Genomic DNA, 17,565 nt, shown 5'->3' with positions numbered 1-17,565 from the left:
ATAAAATGTAGAAATATACAAAATGATCAAAATAGTGAATACTATTCAGATTATTTTATTTTTGAGATTTGTGTTGTAATTTAAAATACACAAGTAAACTAAGGGAATTTAAATGTCTTTTTTTTCTTTTTTTACTTTGGAGAGAAAAGGTTAAAACAATAAAAAAAAAAAACATTTGCTGTTGTTGATGGCGCTACCGCCATATTGCCAACTTTTTGAAAATCAACGATCATAGACTATGTTTTTACGACTGAAGAAAAACCGTTTGCATACAGATAATTTTATTAATAGTTTCATATATATACATGTTCGTGCCAGTATTGAATGTGTTAATATTTTAGGTGAAAATTAATCTGCAAATCAAAATAAGAGAGCAACCGATATTAAATGGATGTGCGTAAAATAGTTCTAAACTAAACATAAAAATAAAATGTATAAAATAAATGATTAATTTAAAACCAGTGCATAGATAAACATATCTTGGAAACAATTGCTCTCACAATATGACGGCGATATTAACTTACGGTCTATATTGATAAGACGTCTATTCTTCTTTGACCGTGCTGTTTTAAAATTACAAATAATAATAAGTGATTATAATAGTCTGTTTTGTTATTTTCTCTTTTGTTGTCTTGACAAAAGTTTTTTAACCTTCTTATTTGTTTTCCTTACGTTGAATGGCGAATGACGTAGTATCCCTGCGACGGAAGTATGTTGGTGACGACTTGCTGTTGTAGCTTGACAGCTAAACAAGTGTTGTCAAAATGTTAGACACATAACAGACGGTTCACTTTAAAGAAAGACGGTGTTTTTGTCCTTGGGGTTAAAATGAACTAATCTTGGCCTGCACTTTGCAGCACTGGGGTTTCTGGAAGTGTTTGAGGTTGTTTAACTCACATCATCATGTCGTTTCTGGTGGACTCAGTCATCATGTTCACCTCTCAGGTAATCGGTTGGAAGAAGTATACTTTTCTGTAGTTAACTTAGATTTTTAGGACACGGGACCGGCTCTTCTGATATATTTCAAGATGAAATATGCTCGGTATTACCCACATTAATTATATGGTTTCTCATAAGTAACATTTTATAATGTGTATTAAAAGTGTTTTACCAGCTCAATTATAAGCATGTTATGATATTGTGGTTGTACATATTTATCAACTTGCGATATATCAATCCTTAAGAAATGAGGCCGTGTTGAATTAATGTGAAGTAGGAAAATGAATCTAGATTGAGTTTGAAACTGACGTCCATAAGATCTAAAAAACTACTTCATATATGAAGTTACTGTGTCTTTGTACTTCTCATCAAATATTTTTTTGCATATTTTGCTCAGGTGCTGTTTTTTGGGTTTGGTTGGTTGTTCTTTATGCGGCAGCTGTTCAAAGATTATGAGGTAAGGGTTGTTCCATTTGCAGCATTAGTAGTTTATGTCTCTGAAATACAACTGGTATTTCCTTACGACATAACATATCGATTCTAATAAAAAGAAACACAACAGATACAGATGTTAGAGGTTTGTCTTCTTTAGCAGAGTTGTAAATGTTTTACAGTCAAACTGTGTTTTTGTTTTCAGGTGCGACAGTATGTTGTCCAGGTGGTTTTTTCTGTCACCTTTGCATTTTCCTGTACAATGTTCGAGCTTATCATTTTTGAGATTCTTGGGGCCTTAAGCAGCACGTAAGTGATATTTTGCTTTTGGGGAAAAGGCCTGTTCACACATATATTTGTTAAAACAAATACAATTTGTTAATCATCACGTTTCGTCCCAGTTCCAGGTATTTCCACTGGAAGTTGAATCTGTATGTGATTCTGCTGGTTCTAATCTTTGTGGTGCCTTTTTATATCGGTTACTTTGTTGTCAGCAACATACGACTATGTAAGTTCAAGAAATAAAAAAAAACCTTTTAGGAAAAAACATTTGGAGGTGCTGTTCTCATGGTGATCTATTTACTTGTCTTATCAGTGCAGAGGCAAAAACTCCTTTTTGCCTGTATGGTTTGGTTTACCTTCATGTATTTCTTCTGGAAGTTAGGAGATCCATTCCCAATCTTGAGTCCAAAACATGGTGAGTAAACGAGGCTTCATCAAAATGTTGCATTTCATGCCGTGTTAGCGTCATGCCAAAGTATTCGCATCCATTTAGGATTTTTCACATTTTCTAAGGAACTTCAGTGGAGTTTATGTCATAAACAAACATGAAGACGTGCATACATGAGATATGGAAGGGAGAGAAAAGATAGTTTGTATTTTTTTTCTGAAATAATAATTGAAATCTGGTGTTATACTTAACCCAATTGCATTTAGAGGCCAGCTAAATAGTAAATAGTCTACCTGTGTGTAATGTAATGTCGGTATAAATACGGCTTTTCTATGAAGGCATTGGAGGTTTGGTAGAGAACATTTCTAAACAAACAGCATCTTTATAGCAGTGTGTCAAGAAGAAAGCCATTGAATGTCCTGGAGTTTGCCTCAAGTAATGTAGGGAACAGAAAGTGTACTGCTTTCATATGACCTACATTTACATTTTTTGCCTAGATTCACTATGCAGGTTCATCTTGCAACAGAACAGCTGCTCTATACATATAGCCAAAGAAACAGAATAGATTAAATTAAAACATTTGAACACCTAAAAAATTATGTTCATAAACACTTCATCCAATCTGACTGCCAATAGAGGATTTTCAAAAAAGAATTTGGGGAAAAATTTCAGTCAAAACTGGCAGAAGTACCACAAAAGACTTGCCTCTGTCATGCAGGGAGAGATGTTTCTACAAACCACAGATTGTACTTCATACATTTCAAATATTTGTTTTGGAAAAAGACAATACAAAAAGAAAAACATTTTAAAACCATGGATTGTTTTCCTCCCATTTCACAGCTATATGATACTTGTGTTGGTCTATCACATAAAATTACATTATAATACAGTGAGGTTTGCCATTGTACTGTGGCAACATGTGAAAGAGACCATTTGCAAGGTTCTGCACCATCATTCATTTGTGAAGTTTATGAGCTGTTTGTTGTTTAATGTCTCTTTCTGATTGATTTTGTGCAGGGATTCTGTCCATTGAGCAGCTCATCAGTCGTGTCGGTGTGATCGGAGTCACTCTTATGGCTCTCCTCTCAGGGTTTGGTGCTGTCAACTGTCCATACACATATATGTCCTATTTCCTCAGGTTAGGCCCATGGGCTGTTTCTTGGGCTGTTTCTTTGCAGTATTCAAGCAGAAGGTGGGAGTGTGTCTTCACAGTTAGTTTTTGTTGTTTTCACAGAAATGTAACAGATAGTGACATTTTTGCTCTGGAGAGGCGGCTACTCCAGACCATGGATATGATTGTCAGCAAAAAGAAAAGGTGGGATTAATGATTCCCCCCACCTCTTGATCTTCAATCCGTTTTTTTTTTCCAAAAAGTAAAATAACGGTTTCTTTTGCCTCTCAAGAATTGCCATGACGAGGAGGCAGATGTACCAACGAGGGGAGGACCAAAACAAGCAGACTGGTTTCTGGGGCATGATCAAGAGTGTCACCTCTACACAAACAGGCAGTGAAAGTATCCTTCACGCTTGGATGCAAGCATCTCTACTATATTTTAGATTCCTGTTAACTGTCCAGAAAAATATTAGCTGCTGTGATCCTTGACTTCCTCGCTGTAGATTTGTCTTTGATCCAGCAGGAAGTTGATGCTTTGGAGGAGTTGAGTCGACAACTCTTCCTGGAGACGGTGGATCTGCAAGCCACCAAGGTAAACAAATGTGTGCTCGAGTATTATCTTTACATCTTGTACTAGAAACAAATAGGACTAAACAATGCGTAGGTTGAATGTTTTTAAAATAATTTGGACCTCCTAATTGGATAGGAGACTGGGATTTGCTGAACATGCAGATTATCTTGGCTAAGTAATTCATAATGTCTTGCTGTCCTGCTTTTATATAATTTACCCTGTTTGAAATCAGGAAAGGGCGTATACACCACTGTATTTTTTTTATTTAGCTCAATCATCAGTACAGCTGCCCTTATTTTCCAATGGAAAATGAATTAGGTATATTAATGGAAAAAGTGCCTGCAATGACTATGCTTTTAACTGAGGCCAACCAACCTTTAAAGCACTTAAGGGCTGGTTTACCTCTTTAGTATCATATTTGTTTACACATGTTCAAATACAGCGTTAACCGTGGCTACACACATAGCAGTCACCAGACCCTTACCAAATATAGCACCGTGTTATGACATAAAACGGTGTCATAAAACACCATGTGCTCTGTACAAGTTTGTCATGTCGTCAACGTTTTGAATGTTTTCACGCACAACACTTCTGTAATTAACACGTTTTGAAGGTGAGAGGGTGTGATGTGATTTTTTTGCACCTGTTGTCACAAAAAATACATATTAATGTTACTTGCCACATAAACACATGATTATCTTTGACGGAAACCAGCAAAATCTCACCTGGAGTAAACATTTAACATGCATGAAAATCTGCTTATTTACTCGTACATTTATTTATGACTAGTTTACCTAATTTTAATCATGCGGTGAGTGATTTGTCTTTTTTTTTTTTTTTCTTTAGGAGCGAATTGAATATTCAAAGACCTTCCAGGGGAAATACTTCAACTTTCTTGGTTACTTCTTTTCCATTTATTGTGTTTGGAAAATCTTCATGGTAGGAACACTGCATTCATATTTTATATCTCACATAAACATTCACGTCACTTACTGCTGGTTATATATGTTTATTGCTGGTTGATATGTTTACTTTGGAAAGGTGTGTTGGCACTGATTTTACTTTTAAACCTTTCTTCCATTTACAGGCAACCATAAACATAGTGTTTGATCGAGTTGGAAAGACGGATCCGGTGACGAGGGGTATCGAAATAACAGTGAACTACTTGGGCATCCAGTTTGATGTAAGAAACACACTTGTGTATGAATTCATTATTTCTGAGAGCTTTACTGTTACTTTTAAAGTCACTAGATGAATTTATTCCATCCCTCTCTGTCATCACTGCTTCTTTAATCTTGACATTAAGCCTGAATTTAAGCTTACAAATACATGTAATGATTTACTTTTCAGAAATATGTTTATGACTCCAAGTAATAACAGCTTGTAAAGATAATTCTCTGCCTTGTTCTCTCTGCAGTTAACCATGTGCTATTCATGTTCAGTGTGTTCACATAAACGCAGTTGTTAAACATAGTCCAAGAGGTTCAGTTTCAAAGGGAGCAATCGAAAACTCCAAAGTTTTCGAGCAATCGAAAACTTTGGAGTTTACTTAACCTTTGGCATAAGTATTTAACACATATGCCAAAGTTTTTCTCTTTCATTCTATGTTCTCTCCTCTTTTCTGTGTTCTAGGTGAAATTTTGGTCCCAGCATATTTCTTTCATCCTGGTTGGAATAATAATTGTCACTTCCATACGAGGTTTGCTTATCACACTTACAAAGGTAATGATGGCCCATTGGTTAAAATGTGCACACTTAAATTCAGATTTAAACCTCTAACCTGCAGTTTATCAAATTTTAACATGTGGCAAAGATTATACAATTACACCTAACGCCAAATATTTTTAAACCAAGTATTTAACACATATGCACATTTTCTTTCTTGAAAAGTATTTTTTTCAGTTTCCATCTTCTGAATATTGTCACTTTCATTTTATTTTAGTTCTTCTACGCAATATCAAGCAGCAAATCTTCCAATGTCATCGTGCTTGTCCTTGCTCAGATCATGGTGAGTGTGTGTTTCTACATAGTCGAGTACTTCCTGCAGCCTTGAGTCAAGTTTGAATCCATTTTTTTATTTTTATCTCAATCTATCAGGGGATGTATTTTGTTTCATCTGTGCTGCTGATGCGCATGAGCATGCCACTGGAGTACCGCTCCATCGTGACAGAGGTTCTGGGAGAGCTCCAGTTCAACTTCTACCACCGCTGGTTTGACGTCATCTTCTTGGTCAGCGCTCTGTCCAGCATCCTTTTCCTTTACCTCGCCCACAAGCAGGCACCAGAAAAACACATGGCCCTCTGAACACCTTTGGGGTGTTTAGCCTTCACTGATGCGTGGGATGAATTTTATTCTGCAGTTCTGAGAATGTTATTCTCATGAGAATAACATTCTCAGAACTCAGAAATCATTTTTGAGGCATTTACTCCTGAATCAGGAAAAAAGAAACATTTCTTAGGGTGACTATTGGAGCACATGCTGAAGGAACTTTGCAACTGGACTCTCATGAAAACAGAGTATTTACAGAAAATCATTCAAATGAAAAAATAGGGTTCTTTCCTTGGTGTTAATTTTGTATACTTTTGGTTAATTCTTTTTATCTTTAAACACACTGGTTGAAACAACACGCATTTCTTGTTTCACTGCAGGTTTTCCCACTGTGATTTTTTGTTTTTGTTTTATTGTACAGATATGTTATTAAATTTTGGAAGAAAGCAGGCACTCAAAAAGTCAGCCTTAACTCAGATGGAATGTGTTGATTTTTTTTATTTTATGTTAGAAATGTGAACTTTTATGTCAAACATTAAATAAAGGAAAGAAAATACATGTTTACTGCATATGTAGCTGATTTTAAATTATGTTGACAACGATTATCTCAGGTTTGTAAAAGAGACTATATAACAATACAAGTTTTGATCAAAACAATACAGCACCCTCAGCATTTATTGGCACTTCTGGTAAAAATGTGTACAATTTGTGTTATCTTATTTCAGTAGATAATTACAAATCTAAAGCTTTGCTTTGGTTCTCTTACCCTGATGTTTATGGAGACTTTTTTTTAAAACTTTCTTTATGGTTCTTCTTTCTGGGTGTAATGGTAAAAGAACATTTGGTTTCTTCAAGCTTTGTTTGTCACAGCTCCATCTATTTTAAGCTTTGACTGTAGACGTGGACTTGTTTAGGTTAGTAGCCATCTTCTTGCAGCCATTGTCTGTGTTATGAGAATGAATATAGTACATATATGAAAATTAAAGTTGTATTTATTCTTTTGGTTAATCACCTCCTTGAGGTTTCAGTGAATGTGGAGAGCACTGAAGTTTTTCTTAAAGGCACCACATGTTTTTCTGCTGTAAGTTCCAGGAACAGCTATTCTGCTATGAATCAGTTTTTGGGGTGATTTCTCAGTTCTGGTTTAATTATTATTTTTTAGTTGTTGTTGTCGTCTCTCTTACTGTGTTTCACCGGAATGTGTGAAGCTCAGAGAGCTTTAAAAAGAAACTCTTCAGATTCGGCCACATGTAGGATTTGTTCCTGCGGGCGTCCTTTCAGAGCCTCTCATCGATGCCGTCTTCAGACGAAGATGATGACACAGAGGGCGTCTAAAAGTAAGAACAGAAAGTAAGATAACATTTTTGTTTGTCATATTTCAGTTGAACCCGAATGAAAGCCATAAGCAGGTAATTGGATTGAATGAAACTTGAAATAGTTTTCTCTATCAACTGAAACATTTCTCAGCTTTATTCAGATACACTTTTACAGAACAGTTTTTTGGTATGCATCATCAAATACTTTCAATATACCGGCATCTTTTATTGCCATTCTTACACCAGCCAAAAAATTGTGCAGTCTTTGTTTATGTTATTTAATGACAAAGGCATTCATCTTTCGGGGAAAGGTAATATCTACATTTATTGCAATTCATCCAGTACTGTGCTCAAAGATGTTCATAGCCCTCTTGCCACATTATAACCACAAACTTCAATGTTTTATATTTCGATTGATGAACCAACACAAAGTGACAATTATATAATGGAAAAAAAATTATACAGGACTTTAGAGGTTAGTGCAAGAATTTTTTCACGCCGCTTTACTTTGATACCTTTAAATAACATGAATAAATAAATAAATTCAGCTCATTGACCTTTCTCTTCAGCCATTTTCTACTTTGTGTCGGTGTGTTGCATTCAATCCTGATGAAGTACATTGAAATATGCGCTTGTAACAAAATGTGAAAAGTTCAAATGACATCAATAACTTTCTGGAGAACTTTAACCTCTTAACCTGCAGCAGAATGCCCATGTGCCGTTTTTCCATTGTATTTTCCGGGGTTGAGGGTTATTAAGCAACAAAATGTTATGTGGTGAAACAATCAGCAGTATAACTCTAACCTCGACCCTCTTGTTAATCATATATATTTACCGTAGGATGATTTAGATTCTAAAATATTTTTAGAATGTCAAGGGACATTTTAGTTGAAATTATACTCTAATTGTTCACAATTAGTAGTTAATCATTCATTGATTTGATACTGTGATAATTTGCACAAAATATCCCAGGACATTCTATTCATAAGCTTAACTATGGATAGGAACAGTCACATTTAAAACCATGCTGGATTAAAATATTACCGGAGACGGCAAATAGCACCACTCACCCTCTGTCTCTCCTGTTGAGGTGGGGTTTCAGGCCTGGCTTCCTCCTGCTGTTGTTCTTTCCTGTTTGGTTCTGGAGCCTCTGCAGTGTGAGTTTTCCCCTTGGATGATTCCCCAAGGAGAAGGGGTGTGGTCTTCACACCTGTGGCTTTGAGCTGCTTGTAGACATCCTGTCTAGCCACCAGCATCTCCAGAGTGTTGCCACTTCTGCGGATTATGTTCACCGCCTCAGCATGGGTGCTCTGCTCCACATTGTTACCGTTCACCTCTATCACAATGTCATCGTTCTCCAGACCAGCCCTGTCTGCTGCACCGCCTTTCACCACCTGAAAAGAGGTGACTTTTACCAGGTTCTTGTGGAGCAGTCTTCCTCAGATAGTGGTTGTTCTTCTTGATCTTACCTCTGTGATGTACTGGCCAAGCATCCCTTCAATGCCATTCAGGTGAAAGCCAAAGCCATCAGAGGTCTTCTCCATTTTGCACAATTTGGGTCTCACTTCCTCCGTTCTGTCTCTTACAGGCATGGATGTTTTGGCAGGAGCAGGTAAGCTCAAAGCTTCAGTGTAACTGGGTGGGGAGTTGGAATCTTTCATCTCCTCCCAGAAAAGCATAGGAGACACCTTACCCTGTGAGACATGAAACATGATTATATTAGCATGTTGTCAACACTGTAAGCAGAACTAGAAAGACTAGAAGTGAGTCTGTGGCTCACCTGCTTGTACATTTGGTCCGTGTCTTTGTCCACGACAAGACAGGAGCATGTGTTGAGACATAGCCTGATCAGGTCCACCACCTGTTCATGGCTGCAGTTGTCCACATCGGTTCCATTGACAACAACAACTCTGTCCATTTCCCTCAGGCCGGCTTTTTCTGCAGGACTGCCTTTGTCTACTTCCCTTATGAAGTGTCCTGCAAGAAATCATGGAGCATGTTGTTAAACCACAACCCCTTCTCTGCAGTGAAACATACAGGGATATTCTTTGGCCTTGCCTTCTTGGCCTGGTTCCTGTCTGAGCAGGAATCCATATCCATCAGACCCTTTGATCATATTGATGAAGCGCGGTTGCAGTGGGAGAAACTTTACTGTTGCCAACCATGATCCTATCTTGTTTTTTTTGTTGCGATAGAAACTGTCCGTTTCCTTGTCAACAAGCAGGAGCATGACGCTTTTCCCTCCCAGTTTGATCTTTTCCACCACTTCGTCATGGGTGTAGTTTTCTACGTTCTCCCCGTTAACCTCCAGCAGACGATCTTCGTTTCTGACTCCAGCATTGTAGGCTATTTTGCTTGAGTCCACCTGAGTCATGAACAATCCTCGTTCATCTGGTAAAACAGACAAAATAGATTGAAGCATAGATGAAATCACATGAAAAGCATTTCTTATTTGCTTGAAGAAACAGCGGAGCTTCTGTTTCAGATGTAAAAAGCCATTTGGTGACATTGTAAAAGTACATCAGAAAAGACAGAAGTATTTTAAATGTCTGCAATCATACATATTTTTTTATGTATTTTTTTTAAATTATTGTGTCTGAACAAAGTTGAAAATCTATAGAACTATACAAATTAGAAAACAACCATCCAGTAGATGTAGTCACACCAAATCCAAGGTTGTCTTCTCTAGCACATGTTTTACTCATCTCTCTAGGGCAGGCTAATCAAGTTTTACTTTTTACAATTAGATGTAATAATAATAAAGAAATAATCTACCTGAAACTGAAAACTAGGAGGTGTTATTGGAATTTCCAGTTTCATGTAAAGGTACTTAGTTTTAACCTAGCAGAGTCCATCTAGCTCTGTTGCTAGGTAACATAAAGCTCCATCAGCTCTGCAGTGAAACCTCTGCAAAATCTTAAAGAACCTTGAAATACTAATTCTACGATGTTCCTGTCACAAATGATGATAAAATTAACTCGTCTTGTTCTTACACTCAATGGCTTTGTACTCATAAAGTTTATAACAAGTTCCTCTCCTTTAAGAGACCTCCAAGACTTTCCATCCTGCGCTAAATGTTGTTCTCACAGAAACCAAGAGACTATTGACTGTCGTGTTACTACCCAGAGTGAAGATGATTTTATAGTTGATCAGATCTAGAAAATAACTGTCAGAGAAAGTAGGTTTTGGGAGACTTTTATGCATTTTACATGTTACTTATTAGGAACCCTCATAAAGATGTGAAATAACCTTAATATAAATTCATCTGCTATTACAGACATAAGCAGAACATTTTAGAACATACAACCTTAATTAGACAATATTAACTCAGTATAAAACATTAAATCGTTTAATTTAAAGTCTCCTTGTGTCTCTGAGAGTTACATTGAATAACTTCCTAAGGGTTTTGGATAAGAAACTGGTTGTTATGGAGACCTGGTCATCTTTTTGTTGCAGTTCCCTACCTTCTCTGCTGTGAAATGTGTGTGATGCCAATATAAACTTTCACCCTGCCTAGTGGCCAGTTAAAATGGTTTTATTGTCACATTATGTCTAATTATGGATTACTAATTTAAAGTTTACAGAAACTCAGATCAACTCAGAAAGTATAGATAAAGACAAAAAAATGCTTCAGTGAGATTTAATTTCCAGGAATTGTTAGTGGCATAAATGTGTGTGGCACAGGTGATTTTGAAAGAAATACAAACATCCTCACATGAATGAACACATGTATTCAAATTAAATGCTGGATTTTTCTCTTCTAAATTTTAGTCTATAAAACTATACTGTAGCACTGAATAATAATATCATATTATGAGGATTTTCACACCGTATAACCTTTGGTGCTATAAATGCAGTTCCATATCTTACCTCTTGCTGAGCGAAGAGAAAACCCAAATCCCATTTTAGACTTGACCAAGTAGCACAGTTTGAGTTTTGGAGGCTCTTTCACACCATTGGCCACTGGTGTGAGTTGGGGATCAGAAAGGTTGACCCCCAAAGCTTTTGCTTGCTTGTAAGATGATTCATCCAGGATGTGGAATGTGACGGATGCCCCGCCGTTCCTCACCACCTCCACCACCTGTAAAAAGGAAAACGGAGAAGTTCAGAAAAAAAACAAACAAAAAAACAAAACAGAAAATGAGTCGGACTCATTATTGATTTGATTAATGCACAGCAGTGCCTCTGAAGGCCTGCTCACCTCTGAGTGGGACAGCCCATCAACAAATGTTCCATTGACCCGAAGGATGCGGTCTCCGTCTTTCATGCCAGCCAGTTCAGCTGGGCCTCCCATTTCCAGGCAGCGGATCAGATGACCTTCCTCATTTTGCTCCACTCTCAGATAGAAGCCAAATGTTTGACCCGGAGTCTTGGTCAGAGAAATCACCCTCGGCTTATAGGTGGTCATGTCTCATAATGGAGTAAAAGAATCACAATCTAATTATTATTCTTATCTAATAACTCGTATGCAGTGAAACGGAGATAATCTAAATCTTGCATTGTATTAGATTGTGATGACATTTGACATGTATAATTAGCTGGATAAAGAAAGTGAAATCACAGGGGAAATATATGCTGAGAAATGTCCGTCAGGATTATGGAAAATTTCCAATTTTCCTTTTGAGCATCTACCAAAACAACGCAGATAGTTTTTTTTGCAAAGTTCTTCTTTTTCTTTTTGCAAAAATATAATAAATAGCTGATTAGTGGGAAACATGGAAAAATGAATAGAACACAAAATATTGCAAAACAAAATATGCTGAGAAGGTAGTAGAAGTGATTTGTTCAAATGACAATTTGTATTTTTCCTTTTGTGAATTTACCAAGATTATGTAAGTATTTCTGTTAAGATTTTTGTGTGTTTTTTTTTTCTCTCTTTCTTGTTGCAGAAATATACTAAATTGGATGAAACATTGGAAACAATGAAAAAGTCACACAAACTATTGCAAAACACAATATATTCTGGAGATAACACAAGTGGTTTGCCCAAATGGAACAGGTGCATATAGTGAGCTTGATATTATGACAAAAAATGCAAAAACCACGACTTCTGAAATAGTGTTACATTTAAGGAGTACCTGCAGCACAATTTAAAATCCTTCCCTCCCCTCTTCTCGTAACCTGTGTTACACATTGTGCATAAACCTTTTTAATAAACCACATGGAAATAAAAAAAAAGCATAGAAGTGCTGATGACTTCAGATGAGAAGTTAATCTTCCATTATCATTCAGCAGAGCTGGGTAATTATTAACAGACGACACAGCTGACCGTATGTCATAAAAAAACCACATGGACTTTGAATGCACAATAAGGATTATCCCTTTAATTCCTTCGATCGCTTGTTATTAAAGCTGGGCCATAAAGGGATGTGTACTTTTGTCGACGCATCTGACATGTGAAACACACTGACTTCAGAGGAAAAATACAAAAAGATGTGAGGTTCTTTATTAAGAAAATGGTTCATTACTTGTACACCTTCGTCAGCAAAGCGAAAAGGATGAATCTCAGTTGTTTTTCCTGCATTTAGGCTGAGTGCTTCAGATTTACAAAGATAACAGAATGAAGTTAGATTATACTGATGATACATAGATTTTCTTGAACACCTACTCTCTGCCGGTTAACCCCGTAAGAAGAAAATCATTCACCCTATAGTATAGAAATCTATACTTATATATTTGTTTTTTTTTTTAAACGTTTACTACCAAAATTATTTCCTTTAATTTCTTGGAAGCTCTGTTGTGATTTGTCCTCATTGTAAGAGTCTAAAGGGATTGTTAAACCACTTCATTGTTTTTTAAAAATGCAGACATGTAATTAGGAGATTTGAAGTAAGCAGTAACACTTTGTTTTCTTGTTGCTGTATTGTTTGTCAAAAATCTAAGCATCTCAGATTTCCTGATCTACTGATCTCTTAAATTTTACTCAGATTTCTGTCAATCTAAAGAGGTCCTTAAATATATTTTATGCTGTAATGCTATTAAAAAACTAGAATTAAAATGAGAGAATATTCAAAAATTACTCACTAGCTTGTCTCTGCTTGACGTCCAATTCCAAAGGGGGAGCTCACCTGTCACTGATTAGCCGTTACTGCGTCTTAAAGCTTCTTCCCTCCCACCTCTCCATCTCTCCATGTGGACTTTGACAGGTCAAAGATGAGACTAAAAGGTGAGTTATTTAACAGCTTTTAAATAAGGCTGTTATGGCTGTGTGTCGAGGCGATGGCAATGTGCAGCCTTTCATCTAAGGGTGAGCAGTCATCCGTTCAGTGGTCAAAGGTACACAGCACTGATGTCAATTCAGCAATTAAAGTAGAGACATTACAGTCAAAATGAAGCGGGAAGCATTATTATGGTGTTTGTTTATGAATAATGAATGATTTTACTTTGTTACTTAACGTATTAGACCAGGAAGCCACATTTGTCGTGGATATTTCTTTTTTAAATCAGTGGTTCCCAAAGATTACAATAAAATCCCCCCCAAAAAAGAAAAAAAAAAATCAACTGGGCACACACATCCTTCAACCAGACATAAACCTACACACATATTTTGTTTTCAAACTCCACAAAAGTTTATTTCACACTTCAGGTTGCAACAAAACACACCACAAACCATCAAACCAACCATCAGTGAAACACTTTTGTGTAACTGTTTTTTTTTTTCTTCCATACCCCTCCCCCCTCTCCCACCCCCGCGCAATTGCACTGCGCCCCCCCTAGGGGGCGCGCCCCACACTTTGGGAACCACTGTTTTAAATAAACATCAGTTTTGCATTTAGGAGGATCGATCGAGCCAGTTTAGATGACATATCAGCAAAAGTTTATTAAGTTTAGTCATATTAAGCTTTGGGGACTCCTTAATAGAAATTTTTTTTTCTAAAAATATATTTTTCGTTTTCAAACAGTTTTAAAAAAAATCTTCCTTCAAATAAAAAAAATAATCCAAAATGTTACAATAACTTAGCAAAATCCTGTGTGTGTAATACGAAGCAGTGATATAACACTGTTCGATTTGTGACTGAGACATCATCAATTTTATAAAATTGTAAGTCCCTTAAAAATGCACTGGTAAATATTTCGAATGTTTTGACTTTTTTTTTCAGAGAAGAGAACTGTGTTTTTTCAACACATGGGCAAGTATATATTTTTTTATTAATGTGGTATGTTCAACTGTTTTCACAAACACATGTTTTTGAAAAGGAATGAGATGAGCTGATGTCATTTTTATTGTTGTGATTATGTTACTGCAGTAAAACCCTCCCTTTATTTTAAGGCTGTTTATTGTGTGTTACTAAACATTTCCAGGAATGTCAATCATTCCTTTTCCAAGAATGATTGACACAAAGCCATTTCAGTCATTTGAACTTCAATAAGTTGCACAGAGGTTTTTGGGGCTCTTTTTTTTTCCAGTTTATTACCATAAGGAGCATTAATGCATGCTGAGATATTCCTAACTGTAGGTGGAAAGATGTATAAAATCCATTACCTACTGGACATCAATTTCCATTCAGCAGCCTGCAAGAACACATATCACATTACCCCCACTGTCTTTGTGCACATTGCAGAAATAATGATGAAAACAAAACCATCTCACTACGCATCACTTAACTGTACTTACTTCAAGTCACTACATTTAATCTCTTGTACAAAAACAATATAATATATTCCAAATGTGTGTGCTTTATTGTTAAAAGAAGGATCTTGTATGTTCAGAAAAAAAGTACAATATTTTCCTACATATTGCAGCACAAAATGCAGTTAATCATAACATTATCTATTTCAAAAAGAAAATAGCATGATCATGATGCATTTAGGGACAAGTGTTGCAAATTACCTATGGCCATACACACACATCAGATCATTTTTATCTGTGTTTCTTGTCTCGGTTCCTATCAAGTAAACAATAAGTAAAATTCAAAAGTTCTTCCTGCATGCTTTTGGAACTTTGTTGAATTTCTAAATTCAGAATTAAGCATTTTTGACCCAGATGGTTAGAAAACATACAAACATATATCCACCGCTAACAATTGCATAGACCTCCCACAGCTGATTGCAAGTTGTAGAGAAATCACACACTTTTCACAGCCATCAGCCAGATCTTGGAATTGTTCTGTCTGGATAAAAATGGTAGAGCTACATTTTTGGTATTGTTGAGATGAGGATTATTCCAAAAGTTTAATTTTAGCTCACTTTCTTTTATTCTAAAACCAAAGTTTATGTGTATTAGGATTATTAGCTCAGCTGGAACAACTAACTGATTGCGACAAAGTTTAACTCATTTGACACAAACTTTCAACTCCTATGACATGAGATTGATACGGCTGTTCAGGAACATCATATGAACCACCATGGCTGGAGCTTGCAGTGAAGTGGAAACTGCTGGAACAGCAGAGGGACTTTCCACAGTCCCTCTGCGGAACTGTTCATCTTGATGGTTTACCATCAAGATGAGCAAAGAGGACCATAAAAAACATGGCTGCTCCTAAATCAAGACTTCTGAAGTCACTTACAAACCAAGCAAACCACATCGCCAAGCTAGAGAAGTTTTATAGGTAGATGTCACAAAGATTGAGCTTTTTCGCCACAATGAAAAATGCATGTTTGGAACATATTTGTGCACTTATGAAAGTTGTACAAAATTGTAAAAATAGCCATTATTAAGACCGAAGACTATCTAATGATCATTCATCTTCACCTCAGTGCAATGGATGTATGACTGAAACTTTTTAATGCTCAAACAGCACAAAAATCCCAAACATATCAGTATTGGTTTCAGAAGGAATAAAACATTAAGCTTCTGGAATGGCCACAACCTAAGCCCTATTAAAGATTTATGAGCTAAGCTTAAAAGCTGGAATGATAGCAGGGAATCAGCTAATTTAAATATTTGTTGCTCTCAGGTAGTACAAATCTCATCAAAAACAATGTTTACGAATAACCGTGGAAGCCTAAGAAGCATCAATGTGCTTCCAGATACTATATCACCGTGTTTACCTCCATAACAAGCACTTCAGCCTGGGCTGGGCCGGTGATCTGAGCATACCCCATTACGAGACAACACGGCTCCCACCCGGCAGCTTTCCCCCTCTTTGCCGACCTGGTACAGTGTTTTAGCAATCGATATCAGGAGTCCACGAGCCAAACAGCAGAGGAGGAGAGGACAAATAGGAGACAGGAAGCTGTTTTAGCTTGGTTTAGTGCTGATGTATTCACTATCCATTACCTGCCGTCATCAGCTTGTGTTTAATGTCTTCCCCTGACGATGAATGCCTGTATTGATGAGCTTTCCGGGGCTGCAGTTGTTCATTTGATCTGTAACAAAATGGGAGAGTGTTTACAGAAATGCGAAGAAAGTATGGACATATTGATGCGTCAGAATATGCAGAAATGGGCTGTGAAGTACCACCCCAGCAGTGATTATATTCAACTAGTCCTCATCAGTACTGGAGCATCCATAATCAATGCTCCACGCTATGCAGCGATTACTTCTCTCAGAAGGGAGCACTAGTCGCTCTTCTCGTCTTGATTGGAATCCTCACAGGCTTGTTTATCTGGGGTAAGAGGCTCTGCACATGACCTGCTGCAGCCACTCAAAACTGGAGAGAGATTACAGAGGCCATGCTTGAAATAATGGTCCTATTTTTTTAATCTTCTCTTCTGGGAGTCCCTTGAGTGTTTAAAGGCCAAGGAAATGAGGTCTGCTTCCTGCAGCAACATCAAGACCTCAGGAGGAGCGACAGTTTAACTTCCTGAATGTACAAACAGAATAGTAAAAGAAAAACAATATTGTGCATGCCTTAAGTCAAGATTATTATAGTCTTATAAGATATTCATATACTCCAACTTTTTAACAGATACAAATCTGATAAATCTGACATGCATTTGTATTCATCCTCCCTTGAGTCCAGGGTTTGTAGCTCCAATCCTGGAGGGCAGGTGTCCTGCAACTTTTACATGTGTCGCTGGTTCCATGAATCAAAATCAATAACTTTCCCAGTACGCAGTCAAGTTCTTCAGATTCATTTGAACTGACGATTTGAATCAGGCATCTAAAAGCGATTTCTTTTTTAAAAAAAAGCTTTTCTATAGTTGAAAGGGAGAAAAATATAACAGAACTAAAGAACATGCCTGAAAGAAATGGCCTTGGCTGCGTTTGTTTGAAAAAAAAAGAGATCTGAATAGTCCTGATGAAAATCACACAATTTTATCATGCTGTAAATAAGCTTAATTACAAAATAAATTCAGCAAATTTTGAGTAA

At 36.7% G+C, this 17,565-nt stretch overlaps 2 protein-coding genes across 3 annotated transcripts; one reads left to right on the top strand and one right to left on the bottom strand.

Annotated features, from left to right (window-relative positions):
• The first annotated feature begins 707 nt into the window (after nucleotides 1–707).
• Nucleotides 708–6,551, top strand: si:ch73-390b10.2 (Golgi pH regulator). Of its 2 annotated transcripts, none has more exons than XM_028024173.1 (14): nucleotides 708–945; nucleotides 1,337–1,396; nucleotides 1,577–1,680; nucleotides 1,773–1,879; nucleotides 1,967–2,068; nucleotides 3,059–3,179; nucleotides 3,276–3,356; nucleotides 3,445–3,554; nucleotides 3,658–3,746; nucleotides 4,572–4,664; nucleotides 4,813–4,908; nucleotides 5,358–5,447; nucleotides 5,668–5,733; nucleotides 5,823–6,551. In XM_028024173.1, the coding sequence occupies exons 1-14, from the start codon at nucleotides 904–906 to the stop codon at nucleotides 6,027–6,029; spliced, it is 1,368 nt and encodes a 455-aa protein (XP_027879974.1). In that variant the 5' UTR covers nucleotides 708–903; the 3' UTR covers nucleotides 6,030–6,551. The 2 variants fall into 2 exon arrangements, with proteins under 2 accessions (XP_027879974.1, XP_027879973.1); XM_028024172.1 differs by having other exon boundaries at nucleotides 3,655–3,746.
• A 255-nt stretch (nucleotides 6,552–6,806) lies between these two features.
• On the bottom strand, nucleotides 6,807–13,441 carry pdzk1 (PDZ domain containing 1). Its single transcript, XM_028024171.1, has 8 exons — nucleotides 13,334–13,441; nucleotides 11,511–11,719; nucleotides 11,180–11,390; nucleotides 9,368–9,700; nucleotides 9,090–9,286; nucleotides 8,779–9,003; nucleotides 8,380–8,703; nucleotides 6,807–7,324 (listed from the first exon to the last, which is right to left on the bottom strand). Exons 2-8 carry the CDS (start codon nucleotides 11,715–11,717, stop codon nucleotides 7,271–7,273), a joined length of 1,551 nt encoding a protein of 516 aa, XP_027879972.1. The 5' UTR covers nucleotides 11,718–11,719; nucleotides 13,334–13,441; the 3' UTR covers nucleotides 6,807–7,270.
• Nucleotides 13,442–17,565: the final 4,124 nt, after the last annotated feature.

This window comes from Xiphophorus couchianus, chromosome 7 (assembly GCF_001444195.1).
Source record: "Xiphophorus couchianus chromosome 7, X_couchianus-1.0, whole genome shotgun sequence".
NCBI classification, from domain to species: Eukaryota; Metazoa; Chordata; class Actinopteri; order Cyprinodontiformes; family Poeciliidae; genus Xiphophorus; species Xiphophorus couchianus.
This window is presented reverse-complemented; position numbering and strand designations above follow the sequence as displayed.